The following is an 18,378-nucleotide window of genomic DNA, read 5'->3' on the forward strand; positions in this document are numbered from 1 at the left end:
CCTCATACTTTTCTTCAACTAAATCACAGTAAAACTGAAGTTCTGTTTTCGCCCCAGATCAGGTCTCTTCTAACATCCTCAAACACCTTGGTTCATTGGCTACAAATACAAAACTTTTCTCCAAAACACTAGGCTTCATTTTTGACTACCAGCTGAAATTTGATAAACATGTCAAGACAGTAATTCAGTCCTGTAACTTTCATCTGAGGAATATTGCAAAAATACACCCTCTGATATCTTTCCAGCAGTTGGAAATGGTTATCCATGCTTTTGTGTCCTCTCGCCTAGACTACTATAATGCTCTGTATTCCTGCCTAAGCCAAGATGCAGTTGCCCGGTTACAGTTAGTCCAAAACTCAGCTGCTAGATTACTCACCAATACCTCATATCACTCTCACATCAGCCCAGTTCTGATGTCAATAGAGTGGCTTACGATTAATTTTAGGATTCAATTCAAGAGCCTCCTCCTCATTTATAAGGTTTTGAATAATCTTGCTCCAGAATATATTAGTGAGCTACTATTGCCTTATACCCCTGCTAGGCCTCTGAAGTCCTCTGAAGGAGGCCTGCTAGTTGTACCTCGTTCACGACTGAAAACATGAGGGGACTGTGCGTTCGCTGTCCTGGGTCCCAGGCTGTGGAACAGCCTCCACTGGGAGTCAGGTCAGCAAACTCCCTTGGATGTTTTAAGTCACAGCTGAAGACCCATCTTTTTTCTGTGTTTTTGTGCTTGAGTCATGTACCCTATTCTGTTTTATGTGTGTTCTTTTCTTTTAACTTTTTATCCTGTTGTAAAGCGCTTTGTAACCTAGGTTTTGAAAGGTGCCATATAAATAAAAGTTTACTTACTTACTTACTTACTTAAATTTTGGTTTAGTTATAATTCAGTGGGTGACATTACGTGTAATTTCACTGACATTGTTTTCAAAAATTAAAACTTACAACTGTAATTCATTACTATGAATATTTTTTCACCCTCTCGGCTCTACAAACATGTCAGCTTATCTTCATAAAAACAAGTGCACGGGGGAGTAACGGAGGCTAAGGAAATGGTGGTATACTTTAGGGATGTTTTAAAAACGCTGGTTATTCCTTGAGCCTAATGATCAACATAGTAGTGGTATTGATTGTTGAAATAGCTCCCCAGGTCTAGGCATAACAATTTTATTTATATAGCACATTTCATTAAAAGTAAAGTCAATGTGTTTTACATTAAAATGCATGTGCAAACATCCATTAATGTTATTAATGATAAATTAATGTTGTTGTTGTTCTAATTAATAAGTTGAAGGTAATGCTGCTATGAATATTCCTATTTTTTCAGAAGAGATGCTGAGATGGAAGTACTACATGTTTGCTAGCAACCAATTATAGAGTGTCTCTGTTATTATAAGAACATAATGATGCAGTCTCATAAACAGCTCTTGCATTTAATATTCATATGCAATTTCAGTAAAGGATGTTGTAAATGCTAAATGATTAGCACGCTTTTATCACAAAAGACCACAAGAGGGCAGATGCAGCTCACAAGTACAAACAGTAAGGGAGGAAACCAAGATTCTGAATTCATCCACAGCACCCCTAGGCTGAATGCAGATTTAAAATACAACTGTTTAACTGTATGTAAAGTTGTCTTTCAATGTGTTGATGAAAGACATTGCTAACCGCTTTTATCTTGCACCGTATCCTGCAGGGCTGCATGATGTTGTCTGAAGGAGATCAGCACCAGGGACAGAGACACACTTCAGTTCAGAACCCTGGACAGCGCCTGGCTGGGACTCAGTGGAGGATGAAGCTTTTTACTTACTGTTCAAAGCAGAGAGTCGCTCACAAGTCACACTAAGTAGTATGTAAATTAATGGGAGGGTGAAAAATAAGGTCATGATGATTGTTTACACCGTGTTGCCCACAAACCCACAAAACCATAGGTTTATAGCCTCTCCTGACAAAACTAATACATGGGAGGTGAATGTTACAGTTTGGACTGGTACATCACAGATAAGCTGCACTCCTAAGCTTTTTTAGGATGGCGTATGGCGTATGGTGGTCACACTGTACCTCCTCGCAGGACGTGGAACATAATGGCCAGATCCAAAGCCAAAGCCACAACCTGCCTACTCATGCTCGCAGAGACCAGATGAGACAGTACAGGGAAATTCAAGGAGAGGTAGCTATCTGGGAATTCCTCAAACTGGATGGGGGAGTTGGGGGAAGAAGGAGGGTTTCGCAATCACTCGCCCACTACAACGAGGATGGCGTCACTGCACCTACGTCAGACAGGGGTAAAAAAGGAGGGGGCGGTACTTAACCCTTCGCCCAGGCTGTAAATCAGCTCAGTGAAACATGTAGTACCCAGCGACAGCAGTATTAGCGCAGCGGTGTGTGTATTAGTCTTCTCTGGCTCTAGTTTGGTCTTCCAGAAAGGATCATGACCTCATGGAATGTTCGATATTCTACACGAGGGAAATCGTGATTCGATCCGAGGTCTCTGCTCTGATTGGCTGATTGCAGTCGTAAAATAATAGGCAACACACTCATGACAGCATAGCCTTTGAATTTCATTTAAATATGCAAAGCAGAAATCACCTTGTGACTCTAACTAATACGTGGCGCAGAAAATATACAAACATTAAGTAACCTGTCTGGTATTGTGAATTATTTAAGCTTAAAAAACAATTATATCGACTGACTTTATACGTGTTTTTCTTTTCGCAGCATCCATTAACTGGTCCAAAAATCAATATATAGCACAGCCTTAATGCTTAAAACTGAATCAACCCACCCCCATTACACAAAATGGTATCACCCTCAGATCACGCTCCTGTTTGGTCGATGCAGTTCTACGCATGTGTGTCTTGGCACACTACACATAAGTGAGATGACTTTAAACGACTTCCACCGCATAAGAGTCTTTATTCTACTTTATAAGACAACTGTTAATGACCTAATTGGCTAATTGGGGCAGTTAAGAATAAAGATGCAATACACTATATGACATTACACTTATACAGGATGGTGGTTACATTTCTTAATGAGTCATCAAAAGCTGTGTCAGTTTTCAGTGCAATGTGGGGTGGCATTAAATCCAAAATGGAGTCCAGGAGAACCCAACAGTCAAGTAGATCAAGTAGCCTAAAGAAAAAGTTTCTAGCATTATTTCATTTATTAAATGTTTGCAAATGGGAGATAATAATTGCACCCAGACTGCCTAATAAAACGTCCAGTCCATAATATTGTACTCAATTGTATTTCTATAGTGATAATATAATGTTCCTGTAGTCACATTAGAGCCACATAACTTGATTTTTCGTCATGGACACCTGGTCTGACTGCTGCAATAGAAACGGGACACGATGACTTGGTTTGGCTCTGTTAAGATCATTTATCTTTGCTGTATCTGGGGGTGATCAATAGTGGAGGGAGCCAGTGATGGTGGAGAGAGAGAGAGAGAGAGAGAGAGATTGGGGTGGAGGGGGTGGGGGGGCGTGATAGTCTCAGCCGCACTGTGAAGGGGGCCGTCCCTGTTGGTGGAGATCAGCCCGAGGAAGGCCCACCTAGTGATCATTTGAAAATATCTTCCGTTTAGACGATAGTTTGACTCGAGTGTGCGGCTGAATCATAAGGGGACAAGTTGAAGCCTATCTGTAAATAGGTAAGGACTGTTTTTTTCTCGCATTCCTTTATATATGTAGGTCACCACCATTTGAGGACCATGCATGTGAGCGTCGTCATTGGAAGACACTGGTTTGCACCGTGCCTAAAATAACTTCAAGCTCTCAACCAACATTCCTATATATATATCAATGCGCTTGCTTTTTCTATCAGATTAATATCGATTTGTGTCTGGAAGATAATGCAAAGGCAAAGAAATACATGTATTAATTTAAGGCTTGACCTGCATCATCCAGGATGGGACTCTGGCGGATCGGTGTCTGATGCGAGAATATAATTCGAGCTGTTAGTCTGCAGCCTTGTCTGTTTTATTCAAATGTTTCGTGAGATCGGACAAAGCTCAGATTGCATCCACATGATTCTACGTTAAAACCGTGACGCGTGCAGATATCATAGTGTAGATCGTGCTTCCCTTCCCCCAGCAACGTTGTGTAGCTCTTTGCAATTTATGCCACCTTCTAGTATAATATGCTGTACAGTCCGCTAAAAAGGCCTGCGCTTTTTCCCCATGCGCAGTCCTGTCATCTCGCTGCCACTGAGAGTAGCATTACAGGCGAGCAATAATTAATGAGCGCCTCCACAATTAACCATTTCATTGAAATCTCTTTGCCTTTGAATATTTCATGCTTTGACGAGGATGTGAAAAGGGGGTTGAATGCATGAGTGAACAGAGGGTTTTTACTACAGCCTGGTGGCTGGACTGCAGCCGTCAGGATCTACCACAGGAGGCGGTGCTGCCTTCTTTGACTATGATGTATTTTCCTATAATAGACTGAAATCCATAAAGATTTGTAGAAACACATGGAAATATAATGATTACAGCTGCTTATTAATAATATGAGCTATTAAATGTCACACATGCATATAAATATGATAAAATTCACGTGTACACAGTGACAGCAGTGATGGTGACTGACAGCAGGTATGGTCCATCTCTCCACAGTAGCTCAGCCAAGATGGATGTGTTTATGAAGGGTTTGTCTAAAGCGAAAGAGGGGATGGCTGTGGCCGCAGAGAAGACCAAGGAAGGAGTTGCGGTTGCGGCTGAAAAGACTAAAGAAGGAGTTATGTTTGTAGGTAAGACAATTACCAGTGTCTGTTTGCAGGTTATTTTACATGTAAATCAAACACAGGCCCACTGAGACTGCTGATGTTCCAGCTATATGCAGGAGCAGCAACAAATCAGCAAAGAGAATATTTTATGATTTAGCTCATGCAGCATTCCCATGTGTCCTGGAACAAATGGTGAAATTATACAATAACCTTTCCTTTATTGGCACATTAAATAACAGAATCCTGCTTCCCTCAGACATTAAAGAAACCAGCAGGCCGTATGTATTGCTTAGTTTTGAACCTCTTTGTTCACCGTCATGATACAGTTAGGTCACAATATTACACCTTCATGGTTTCCGCTGTAGAACTGCAGTTGTTTTATTGGACTCACTGTGTGGTGTAAGTTAAAATGACATATTTTACAGTACATAAGTACACCTGAATGCACTCCTTTGGTAAATTGAGAGTAGTTTATTAAAGCAGCTGTAATTTTAATAAATCAGTCAGCCTGACAGTTGAGCAGTATCTTTGTTTTACTTATGCAGGCTGATGCAGTATTTATTAAAGAAACAGTAATTTTGCCCTTTGTATCAAAACTAACTATCCCGTATTTACCTCTATAAATATCAGTAGTTTTAAATACACTGGGATAAGGAGTAATTTTGATGTGCATGATGTGATACGAGACTCTGAATGTCCTTATGCCCTCTCGCCTGACTTGACTGGGCTGCAGGCAGGACATGGCAACATGGGTGGGGGTGGGGCAGCAGGATGGTGGGAGCAGCTCTTGCCACATGTCTGTGCATTGGACGGCAGCAGATTGTAAAACAATCTCAGCCCGTGGTCACCTCCTGGAGACAAACAGAATAAAGGCCTCTGCTTTTGTACTTTATGGTGTATCTTAATTTGTAACCATTACAGATTGCGCAGATTAGTGCCTCTGTCTCATGATTTTTTTTGATTGCCAAGTATGTGCCTTAGATTATTGGCCGAATCTATTCCACTTGCTTTAGATCATTATTTAAATAAACACATGTGACATGGAGGTAGATGGACATCTGAGAAAGGTTAGCAAGCTGCTAGGCAAAGGTAAAATAGAAACTGACAAAAAACATTGTTTCAATCTCTTTGATCATCTTTTTAAAAAAGACCAAATTTCATAGTCGTCATATTCCAGTTTTATGCTTCACTTAGAAGGCAGTACCATGCATAATTGAATGATCTGTGTTGCTGGGTTATAATTCAGGATTATTCTTTAATGGTGTCAAATCATTATGAAATAATGAAATTTGAATGTCATTATAACAAATGCTAACCAGTTCTGTTGTCTAAATAATTAATACCAAGCCCCATAAATTCAAATGTTGAACAAAATGATATCGACCATATTTTAGAAAGCCTAATTTGAGGTTGCAGTTACGGCTGAAAAGACTAAAGAAGGAGTTATGTTTGTAGGTAAGATGATCACCAGTGTCAGTTTGCAGGTTATTTTACATGTAAATCATACGCAGGCCCACTGAGACTGCTGTTGTTCCAGCTATATGCAGGAGCAGCAACAAATGTGTCACATTTTAATATGTCTAAGGCAGCAACTAACGATTATTTTCATTAGTGATTAAATATTATTTCCTTGATTATTCGATTAATCATTTGGTCTATAAAATGTCAGAAAAAAGGGGAAAATCAATGCTCATCACAATTTCCTGAGACTCCATGGTGACGATTGCTTGTTTTTTCCAACCAACAATGCAAAGCCCAAAGATTTACTGTATACAGTTACATAAGATAAAGAGAAGCAGAACATTCTTATAATTGAGAGGCTGGAAGTGTAATTAACAATACTTGTTTTATTATACTTAATGTGATTTCATATATTTTCACCAGCTGCATGCATACTGACAAACAACCCAATGTTGTTGTTAAATAATGTCTTCCATATTGGCCAGCTCTGCTTGTTGGCCTCCAGTTGGTCTGTTTGGGGTGAATGGGGGAGGGCTAGATGACTCAGGGGGCTCAGAGCTGGACACAGGCCCTGGAACCTGCCAGCCATTACACATATTTATTTTGTCAGTTGTTGAGCTGTTGTCAGAGTGCCCAAATGTCCAGTGACACCCCTGCTGGTAGTTTTACAGTCACCAGCTCGGACCATTGATCCAGTGACAGTATGTTTTGGATCCATTCAAGAGACGGTGGAGTGGAAGTTGTCAGATGTGTCTGCATTTAGATCGAATCCAATTATCCTACATATTTAGCACCATGTCCCTGTCACTCATCACGAGAGCCAAAACATGTCAGGCTGCAATCAAAACACACGCAGGCTCATTTTCGCCTTCTCCATGCCATGTCTCGTCTTGCCTTTTGCCTTTGGTACACAGAAAGGGAAAAAAGGAGCATTTCTGTGGCATCTCTGTGCATCTGCATGCTGCTTTTTGAGCATGGTGGTGCCCTAGAAAGCTGCGTATGATTTGCTTGAAGGCCCCTCTTGGAGGAGGGGTGAGAGTGATCTGATAGGTCTGTGGCCCACCTTTTGATAGCTGCTGCAGACCGCCCACCCAGCTGAGCTGAGATGCCATTTAATGTCACAACTAACAGTCTCATTCATAGAGCATCTATGTGCCTACTATAACATGGTGGAGCATTTATGCAGTGATACTTTAAAAGCAATGTTTTTACTTTTGTGAACCTTTGCACCATAACAGCCTCAGTCTATAACAGCTCCTTTCATTTACACAATCCTGAAAACTGCATTATAAAATAATAACAATCTCAGTAATCTGTTTCAATTCTATCATTCATATGATGTTAATGTATATTATCAATGTTAAGCTGACAATAATTTAATATATTTAGGGAAGTTACATGTGATGTTAACTTTATTTTGTGTGTTGATGCATCAAGTCTTTTTGTCCTCATTTAAAAGTCGATACCACTAAAACTGTAAAATAGCAGGTGCTAGCTAGAAAAAGAGTAGACTTATTCTGGTATTTTTCAGGCATTTTATAACCACTAAAGTGACTTAAATCTTTTTTTTTCTCTTGCAAAAGTTTACACTTTGATTTTTTTTTATCATTAAATATATTGTTAATGTTTATTAAATGAAACTGTTATAGTCAAAATGATGTCATTTGGCGCTAAAGTTTTAAGTCTAAGTAATTTGTGATTATTAATATTTCTAAATACTTACCCACAGTTATTATCCATTTGTGTCACTGTAGACGTAGTGCGGTAGCTGCACTTCACCAAAGCCGATGCTTAAATGGATGCATCTCTTAGATGTATGTTTTGCTTTAAGGCTCGCCTTTTGTAGTGACGGTTACGTACTTCATCATCATTTCGTCTCTCCTTAGTTGGCTTTTAAAGGCCCTTTGGGACCAATAAGGTGTGTGACTGCTGCACAGTAGAGAGGTGGACAAGGCTTGAGTGTTCAGGACCAGTGGGAACACAGTAGATTGCCCAAATAGCTCCATGGAGTACAATGTAGATTGATGAGATCTGCCAAAGGTCAGAGAATTGAACAATGCAGTGGTTTACACCGGCTGCAGAGTTTAATAACTCCTCACAACAAAAGTACCAAGAAACCCAAGTGCTGCAGCCATGATTGTTCTCTGGTACCTCTGGAGCTGTGGCAAACTGTGAATAAAAAAATTAAATTGATATTGCATTACTTATATGTAAACTAATTGGTTGGTAGTGACAGTTCAAAGTTAATCAAGTTAATTACTTTATTTTGCAGTTCATCATGTGAGCAGTTATGAACAAGACGCTGCGCTTCTGTATCTTTGAATTAATTCTGCTTTTCGTCATGTCAGGCTACTGTAGCATCAGTGTTTCATGAATCATGCTGTCCGGTATAGGACGTTTAACCTGTCATGGTGTTAAAAGTCGCTCATAAATTGTGCATTTTAACAAAGTACAAGGCAGGCTAAAATTCTGACTGCATAGACTTTTGTAAATTTCTCTCTGCATGAATGCTAGTTGTGCTTAAGTGGTTAGTTTCAGGCAAGTGGAAAGTTCCTGTATATACACAAAAAATTTATCTTGAAATGCAAAATGATTCACAAAGGAATCGACACCTTCTCTAACAAATTTCTTTTGTTGTTAATTCAGGTAACAAGGCCAAAGACAGCGTGGGCACAGGTGAGTTTTCCCTCTGTTAAACCTAAACATCATTACTGTAGCAGTAAGAAGCTTAGTTTCATTATAGTGACGAGACACCTACTCCAAACTGGAAAATGGCAAATTCATAATGGTGATTTTGGGGGGTGGCATTATGTACAATCATCAATTGAGAAACAAAAGAGGGCTAACATCATGCGCATGCTTTTAATCTGTTGAGATAATGTTACATGTGTGTGTGTGTGTCTCTGCAGTGGCTGAGAGGACCACTGGAGCCATGGGGAACATCGTTGCTGCCACCGGCCTGGGGAAAAAGGACGAGTTCCCTACTGACATGAATGTACGTACGCCATTCCAGTCACCGTCAGCTCCCTGCTAGCACACAAAGTGTAACACACCGTTTTAGTTTCTTCATTGTGTTCATGTTATCAGACAAAGTATTGCAGCGTGTTCATTCACACCTACAGGAAATCAGTTTGCCCTTATGATATGTGATAGACATGTTGCAACTTTGTTGTCCTGAAAAACACAAACTGACAAAACTACAATGCATATTTAAGTTTTATATCTGTGGTCGGTAGTGCATTTTATTTGATCTTATTTTTGAGTATATACAACTAGGGCTGCAACCACTTCTATTTTTTATTATAGATTAATATATAAATATTTTTTTTATGATTGTTTAGTCTATAAAATATTTTTTTAAACAGTGAAAATTTATATTAACTAATATAAGTTTCCAGAGCCCAAAATTACATCTTCAAATTGCTTGTTTTGTACTTCCAACAGCCCAAATCCTAAAGATATTACATTTCTAATAACATTTTTCATTTTTCATTTTTTGTTGATCAACTAATCAATTAGTTGCATAATTGTTTCAGTAATAGTTTGAATATTTTCAACCTTCTCAGAGGATAGACTTAGGTCATGCACAGTACAATAATGGTTTTACAACTTTACCTTACCCTTGCCCCTTCTTATAAAATGTAAAGATGTAGTAGAGCTGCAAATATACTAAGTACAATTTCAAAAGGCATTCAAAGACATCCTTTATGCTCCAAATTGGAAAAAATGGTTATTTAAAGGGATATTCCAGCAATTTAGTATTTCATTTCCATAAAGTTGGGGTACTCACAAGACACAGATTTAAAAAATAATTGTTTTAATCGAAGCAGCAGTGGCTGATATAGCCTGACTTTTGTCCCTAGTATGAGTCCAGCTCCAAAAGACGCTGGATCCTACATTTCCTATAATGCAACCCAATAGTGTCTTTCTTTATACCCTCCCTGCCTGGTAAACACCCATGTATTTCAACCTCCACACTTCCACTTTGTAACAAAGGCTTTCTGTTAAATAAAGTGTTGAGCCCAAGCCCAAGATAAAAAAATAACCCTGATGAGATCATCAGGGTTATTTTTTCAGACTTGGAAAACTTCCTCCAGAGCCACAGAAGACAATATACAACTGTTTTACAGGCTGAGTATTGCTCCTCATGACAAGTAAATTAAACTTCATGTGTAAAATCAATGGAGTGCCCCTTTAATTGCATCAATATAATGAAATGACTAGAAAACCTGCCTTGTACATGCGTGGTAACAATGCAACAGCTTACTGTTTGTTCTTGGTTGAGCCTATTTATGTTTGTGCACATGTGCCTGAGAAACAGTGAAAGAGAAAAAGAAACGTCAGTTTCATATCCTCACTCAGAGCTGGCTACTTACTGTAAGTTGTGTTCATTATAGTCTGGACAGCACTGTCATTGTAGCAGAGCCAAATTTAGACAGCAGGAATAAACACGGCCTGATGAATCTGCTTGTCACTCCAAAACAGAGTTACTAGTCCGCATTTCATCTGTTTTATTCCTCTGCTGTCGGCACACACATTTACTGTACTTAAATCCAGAGGAAACATGGTCTTTTTTGAGAAAAAGCTAAATAAGTTTACCTGTGTATTTAAGTTAAAAACGTGTTTCTCAACTCTGGCAAGAATAAAACAGAATGCTCCACAGCATGATTCTGTTTCAAAACATAAATGGGCAAACTGCTGACTGACAGCTTTAATACAGTTAAAATAGGAAAACACAGCTCTAAGGCTTTGTTTTACACTTGTTTTATTGGAGGAAGCTTGAGGGTTCCTGGGGATGAATTGTTGTTCACACAGTCTGCTCAGTACACAGAGCTGTCTTCAGTCTATAATATAGCTTCAGTTCACAGCCTGTTTCACTGTTCAGGTGCTTTAAATGACCTAAACAATCTCTCTGTGGGACTATCAGCTCTCTTCAACACACAAATGTTACAAATACTCTGACCCCCTGAACACCTCTGCTAATGTCACCTGGAGACTTTCTGTCTCCACTCACATCGGTTTATCCACACTGAGATGTTGGAGATGCAGGGAGAGAGCTGGAACATATTTGACTTTCCACAAACATAGAACATGGAAAAATCATCTTATAGCCAAGCTTGGAAGTTTGAGTGATACACATTTTATTTGCAGACTGTTTGTTTTTTGCTTGTGTTCTTTACCTTAAATGATCTGGCCGTGCGCTGTCAGCATGTTGACATTTCGTCTATCACTGTCAGACTGTCAGTGAAACCGCAAGGTCCCCGTCCTGTCCTAAGCCTTCATCCCTCAGAGTTGGACCCTCTCCACTGACTCGCTAATCTAGTAAATCTGACAGCCTGCTCTAATAGGCTTCTCAAAGGCACTATCTGAGTGATAAAACTGCTCATTTCAACACCCTGACACCAGAATGTTAAACTGTTCACATTGATATCACATGTGCAGCACTACTTTTTGTTCAGTTCAATTCAGTTTTATTTAGATAGCACCAATTCATAACCGAAGTTATGTCATTGCACTTTTCATATAGAGCAGGTTTAGACCATACACATTATAATATTATTTAAAGAGACCCAACAATTCCCGCCATGAGCAAGCAGTTCTAGCTTGTGCTGGGCTCTACATGCACTCTGTTTAACTGTATCCTGCAGATATTTTAAAGTGCAAAATAGCCAGTATTTGCACTTTAAAATTGCACTTACACACCCATTCATACAATAAAATATTTCACTTTAAAAATGTAATTTAAAATAATGTTTTTAAGAGAGACTACATGGTCTGAACATGAGGCTCTTGTGCTTGAGTCTCAACTGAATTCAAATGTGAGACCAATCAGACACTTATCTTTCTGTTATAACCACATAAACAGCCTTTTTCATGTTTACTTTTTCCCAGGCAATGATCCGCCTGATTAGGTCTCTGTGGTGGTCTCCCATTGTTCAGCGTTTAAGGCCATGCTAATCATGTTGGTGGGCTTAAAGCAATATAACACCAGCTTGATACAGTACACAGGATTACGGTCTGTTCTTCTCTGACCTAATTGACTTGATTAGTGCTGGGTTTAAAAATAAATGTGCGGTGACCCACTAGCTTTGTTTTCAGGGCTCGTAGTAGCAGGTGCAGCAATGATGGAGCGCTGTCTGCTTCAGGAAGCTCTCAGAAGGAGACACAGTTTGTTTATACCTACAGTGGTTGAGGCTCACAGTGTCAAGCTATCAAGTTATTAGATTTTTACATTTACCTTAAATATTAAAAGATAAGGCTGGGTGATATTCTATATTGTTCTCATTGTCAATGAAACCCATGAAAAGACCAAAACCAACAATGTCCTGATCCTGAAGTATTGTTTTTGTATCCAAAGCCTGATATTTCTTATTCCTCTTGTTGTCCAAAAACGATTCAAAACACATTATTGAGGCACATTATTGCATTTGGTGACATGTTCCTTTATAGGCCACTAGAGTTTATTTTAAATCAAACCACATACACCGTCCTGCTGCTGTAAATACTCTCTAGAGCACCAAATGTGTATTAGTCCGCAGCTGAAAATAGTCCCCAATTAATGCACATTTCCTCCTGTTTGAGTAAAGTTTGCTGAAAACCACACAAATTTCATGGCAATCCATCCAACAGATGTTTTAGTCTGGACCAAAGTGGTGGACGCGCCGACATTGCCATCCCTAGAGCCATTCTGTTAGCATGGCTAAACACCCGCATTTAACAACACTTACCGCTGTTATGAAGGTATTTCTAGGATCCTCTTCTAACCATCTGGATGAAAGAATATTCTGTCCCCTGCACAATAAAAAATATTTTTAATCTGTTTCCCTTAGTTCCTCTCTGTTTTGGAATCCAAACAAACATGGGACTTGGAAATGAACAATGTCCTGGCTCAAACTTAAAGATTTCTATCACTTACATTTGTGTATGTTGATGTTACTTTGAATTTGTATATTTTCATATAAAATAAAACATTAATATTGTTCTTGTGCTGTACAAAAAGAGCAAGGACATGTGACGTTTCCGGCTACCTGGATTAGGAACTACAATCACAACTAAAGTTTTATTACAGACAGAATTTTTCATTGCAAATGTCTTTGAGAGTCTTTAGGAATTCTGGAAAAACCTTCAGAACAGAGTGTTTGTTAATACCTGGCTCTGTGACTCGAATGTAATGATAAAACATGAGAGGCACAGACTGGGGCGTTTCCTTTTCATGAGATTTGTTGACAATAAGAAAAACATAGAGTAACACCAGTCCTATCCTTTAAGTTCTAGTAACTACACCTATGTATCGTTGCTTCTGTTACTGTAGATTTTTCTCCCTCTCTCTGTCTCTGCAGCCTGAGGAGTATGGGCAAGAGGCCATGGAGGGCCAGGGAGAGGCAATGCTGGAGCCAGAAGGGGAGACATATGATGAGACCCAGCAGGTAATCAGCCTGCACCACACAAAGCGCATACATGTCTCTGCTCTACATTAAAGCATCTTATGTCTCTGGGTTTGAATTGAACTATATGATTTTGTTGTAAATAGCTTTTTGTATGTTTTGTGAAAAGCCTGTAAAAAAACTGTAAAGGCGTGGACTGCAGTCCATTCACTTACAGTAGATGGAGGCTCATCAGTATTCACCAGCTCTGCATAGTCACACATTTTAGCTGTATTGCACTTCAGTGGCGCTCCACACTTGCCCTCCACTTCTGTCCCACACAAACATTACAGCTCACGCTGAGGTAATTCTTCTTTTCTCTGGAAAATGAAAACAGAGGGTTTAACAAGCCAATTGCCACATAGCGAGTACAGTGAATATAGCACCACCTACCTACACTGAGTGTTGGGTGTGTGTGTGTGCGTGGAGGAAGGATGCGAGTCTGACACAGACAGTTATTTTTGGAATTTGGCTGTCAGGGGCGAGGCAAACTGTGCAGAACCTATTGCTTTGATTTTAAATAGCTAAAAATATCACACAATGCACAGAATGTTTAAAAGATAGTTTTACTAGTATATATGATTTAAAGCACAGCACCAGTTGTGTTTTCAGCCAGAAACCTTTTACATTCTCATAGAATATTAAAATATTCAGAATCAGCTTTCAGTTTAAGGAAGATTTAATGTAAGATTTTACGTGATCTTTTAATAAGGTGCAATTTATTCAGTGCATTTGGTCGGATTTTCTTTTCATTCCCGCTTACAGCCTCTGTCAGTGGATTACTGCGTTAATCAGTTAAAGGAATAAAATGGAGATATTCCCTGAGATACAAATTAAAGTGAATTTCTCAGAGACAGTAGCTTGTATCATCCATGTCCTCCTCCATCTCTCTCTCTCCTACTCCACCGCATCTCCCCTCCCCCATTCTTTGCTACACCAGCGATCTACGAGCTCTGTCTGAATGGGTGTGGTGATGACGCTCTCTGCCTCCATGCATTGTGGGTAATGTCAGGGTCTCCCTGCATTGCTGTAAATACAGAGTCTGCAGAGTGAAGCAAGCCTTCTCAGGGAGGTTTTGGAGATAAAAATCCATCTCATCCAGTATCACTCTTGGTTTTGTGAAAACATCAGATGACCTAAGACTGTTGCACATTCCTGGAGGCTGTGTTATTTATTTTTTTGATCATGTGCATGGAGGACGCGTGTGCAGGGTTACAAGGATGCTGGGAATATGCTCACGACACATCCTTGGAGCTGGTGTAGGCTTGTGCTGCCCTCTGCAGGCTGGAGAGGGACACTGAACCAGCAGAGGAGCTTACAGCTGTGATGGAGTGACATCACTACCTTCAGCAGAGAGCGATCATGTGTTACCATAAGCCCTCTGTTATATATATTCTTCCTAAACCAATTTAAGTTGAATTGTGATTAAGTTAATTCAGTGTGTAATTAAAGTCTCATTCTGTTGAATTTAACCTGGAGCCTCTCTGTGCTGCAGATCTGACGTGCCTGTCTCTCTTTAATCGCTTCTTCTTTTTCCCAGGAGAGCCAGGACTATGAGCCAGAAGCATAAAAGCATCAGTCCAAGCCACCATCCAACCAGCAGCACAATAATATTTCTAATAATAAAAAGGACAGATGCTGAAACTATTACAATTATACTCCCGTTGCAAAAAAAAACAACAAAAAAGACAAGCACTCCCACTGAAAAATGTTCTTCCTTCAAGACAAATCTTTTATTATTATATATTGTAAATGTCATGTTATTAATGTAATGTGTTGGGTGTAGGTATTTATTGAGATGTAGGATTTGTCCTCTCTGTCTCATTTCCTTGATTCCCTCCCAACGAAATGAGACCAGAGCCAGGGCTTGTGACTCTGTACTTGTGTGTATCTGTATTTAGAAACGTGCAATAGATATTCATCATCTTCCAATGAGACATTGGGAGATGGAAAAAATAAATACGTCCGGTTGCAAGCAGATATGAAAACAATAATATCCTCTTAAGTGTCGACAATGCCTGTTTATGGGTTATTTCTTTTTGCATTTCTTTGGAGATTTCTTTAAACATTTTTAAAGTAAGAGTTTTTTACATTGTACCTTTATAGTTGCTTGTGAAATCATTCCAGTAAACTATCTGTTAGAAATGGACAGAGTATACATGTTTGTGTGTGCGTGTGTGTGTTTGTGTGTACTGAAGATTTTAACACGTTAAAGTCAATATATTATGTCTTGAAATCATAATGGTTGTCATATCAATATGTGCTTTAAATGGCAGGACTTGTCAATATAAAGGTTTATGTGTTAAGCCAGACATACATTCCTCTGTAAATAAAAAGTAAAAAACTGAAAGAAACCATCTGTTAGTGTTGTTTGATAATGTTTAAATTCACGTTTGGCATTGATCACTCATTAGATTTTAAATCTCTTGTAACCAGTTCTGTTTTTTTCTGCCTGTTGGTCTAAATGAGGATCTGTTATGCATCGTCCTCACATGTTTCCTTTTTTGCTCACTCTTGTCTGGGGGGTTGATTACAGGATGTGTAAAATCTGCTGAGCGGGCTCTGGCCCTTGGCAGGACGCTGCCATAGTTGGGATGCCAGTCTGATCGGGGCTCTTTGGGTGGGTTTTGTTTGGGTTAATCCGGCTGGTGCGTGCAGGCTCGGTGGTGTCGGGCTCAAACAGAGGGTATTAAACAGCCGCTCCCGCCGCTGTCGGCCCAGACAAATGTGTGGACGCTGCAGAGACAAAGACAGGAGCCATGGCCTCGTTCAAGAAGTCCTTTGAGAACCTGAAAGGCACGAGCCACTCGGCCGCAAAGGGAGTCACAGACACTGCAGGTACAGAACTCAACTCTAAGATAACACAGGGCCAATGTAAGGTCTGGCAGACAGAGAAAAGGCTTTTATTTTCACAATGGTTTGTCTTTCTTGAAAAAGAACAACTTGATGGATAAAATACTTTCCAATAAATCTGTTTGTTTGTTGTTGTTTTTTTACATAAAATTGTCTTTTACATGTAAAGGACTTTGAGATCTTAGGAGTTTAAGGCATTTAGAAGAGTTTTGACTGCGTTGACGTCTTAAAAAGCAAAAGTGGTAACTGCAATAGTGTTTTCCTCCTGAGGTCAGTCACTGTAAGTTCCTGTGATGTGTTTCCAGTGCAGGCAGCTCAAGAGGCTGTGCAGCAGGTGGCGGACTCCTCCAAAGAAACAGCCAACACGGGTAAAGTACACAGTCTTTGGAGCTTGATGTGACAATAGATATATTATTTTGAGCAGATAAGAGTTAGAGTGACTCAATCTGTCAGAGGATGTAAAAACTAAAAACTCCTCTCATCTCTCAGAGTTGGAAATGTGCAAGCTGATACTGGAATTACTATAAACCTATTATTTGACTTACAACACTGTGTGTGATGCTGGACTATAGAAATACAAATTCACTCAAATTTAGCTTAGTTGAAAGTGGACTGAATCCTCAGAATGTTACTGGAATAGAATGATAAACTAAATTAAGTTTTTTGGATATGATCTTTTTATATACACATACATATATACTTACATTCCTAAGTTTGCATGTGTTTTAAATGTTTCACTTCTGTCTCACTCTGACTCTTTGAAGCTGCCCAAGAAGCTGGCAGACAGACTCAATCAGCCATAGGAAAAGCTGCGGACAAGGCCACGGACACTATCAAGGAGTTTGGACAGAAAATGGAGACCAAGTGATCCCTGAAAAATGAACAATTCTGGCTGAAACACTGGAGCCACCATGTCTCATCATCCATAGGTTTTAGACAAGTAACAATGTTGGGATGGAAGTATGATGGCATCAGAAAACCTGAAAAACATATATACAGTATGTATATATGTTTATATATATATATACATCTCCACACAGCTAACATTCCAAAAGAAATCTTTATAAATAGTCTTTTTAACTTTTATTTGTGTGTTTCTTGCTTTATTATAGAATTTCCTTATATGTGACTATTTTGGGAAATAAAAACAGATACCAACTTGTTTCTCAGGTTTTTTAAATGGGATTACCCGTCACACACAGTAGAGATAACACTGCTAGCAGCTGTAGAAGCACTCTGTCTGTGCTGCATCCTGTTGTTTGGAGCTCATCAACGGATCACCGCTGTCATTATTACATCATTAACACATTGCTGAGAAGATGGTCTTTGGCAGGCTGATGGCTCCTGATGAGAATATGATCAGAGCTTGTCTACCTTGGCCCTCAGCAGCACACCTCCCTCCGCCACACTACAGTGGTTGCTAGGCAACACAACTATGTGGCAGCCGGGGATTGGTGGAGGCCTTTGAATTAACTGTGAGAATACAAACTGTCAGTACACAGTGTTCTGGGCAAGCTGCAGCCCACCGCTACAGTAAAACCAAGACAAGGAAGATTCTCAGAAAATAAGATATATATGTGTGTATATATATATATATATATATATACACACATATACATATATATTACAATTACTCGAGGTGAGCAGAATTACTGAGGCTCTAGAGAAATACATGTCACAAAAGCGGATGAAGGGAGGCATGAGTATGAAAGACGTGTTGGTTTTACAAGTGTTTGTTTGTGTGGGAGGCACAGCTCTGCTTCCTCTAGCCTCCTTCAGCTGATATCCGCTGTTGTCTTTCATGTACTTTCACTGCTGCAGCAGAACACTCACTTTTACTAATGTTTCACACATTTCCTAGACAAAACACCTGAGTTTGCATTTCTTGTCTGTTCCTGTAATGAGCATGTGGTGA

The 18,378-nt window shown here is 39.5% G+C and overlaps 1 protein-coding gene across 1 annotated transcript; it reads left to right on the top strand.

Moving 5' to 3' along the window:
• Nucleotides 1-3,491: 3,491 nt before the first annotated feature.
• Nucleotides 3,492-15,964, top strand: sncb (synuclein, beta). Its single transcript, XM_044206337.1, has 6 exons — nt 3,492-3,652; nt 4,616-4,749; nt 8,833-8,862; nt 9,096-9,181; nt 13,527-13,613; nt 15,151-15,964. The coding sequence occupies exons 2-6, from the start codon at nt 4,629-4,631 to the stop codon at nt 15,178-15,180; spliced, it is 354 nt and encodes a 117-aa protein (XP_044062272.1). The 5' UTR covers nt 3,492-3,652; nt 4,616-4,628; the 3' UTR covers nt 15,181-15,964.
• Nucleotides 15,965-18,378: the final 2,414 nt, after the last annotated feature.

Source organism: Siniperca chuatsi, linkage group LG8 (assembly GCF_020085105.1).
Source record: "Siniperca chuatsi isolate FFG_IHB_CAS linkage group LG8, ASM2008510v1, whole genome shotgun sequence".
In the NCBI taxonomy this organism is placed as follows: domain Eukaryota; kingdom Metazoa; phylum Chordata; class Actinopteri; order Centrarchiformes; family Sinipercidae; genus Siniperca; species Siniperca chuatsi.

Excerpts from the sequence above, each read along its gene's own strand:
- sncb (XM_044206337.1), top strand. The coding sequence starts at position 4,629 with ATGGATGTGTTTATGAAGGGTTTGTCTAAAGCGAAAGAGGGGATGGCT. Across the intron at positions 4,750-8,832 it reads AGAAGGAGTTATGTTTGTAG|GTAACAAGGCCAAAGACAGC; the intron begins GTAAGACAATTA and ends TTGTTAATTCAG. Across the intron at positions 8,863-9,095 it reads CAAAGACAGCGTGGGCACAG|TGGCTGAGAGGACCACTGGA; the intron begins GTGAGTTTTCCC and ends GTGTCTCTGCAG.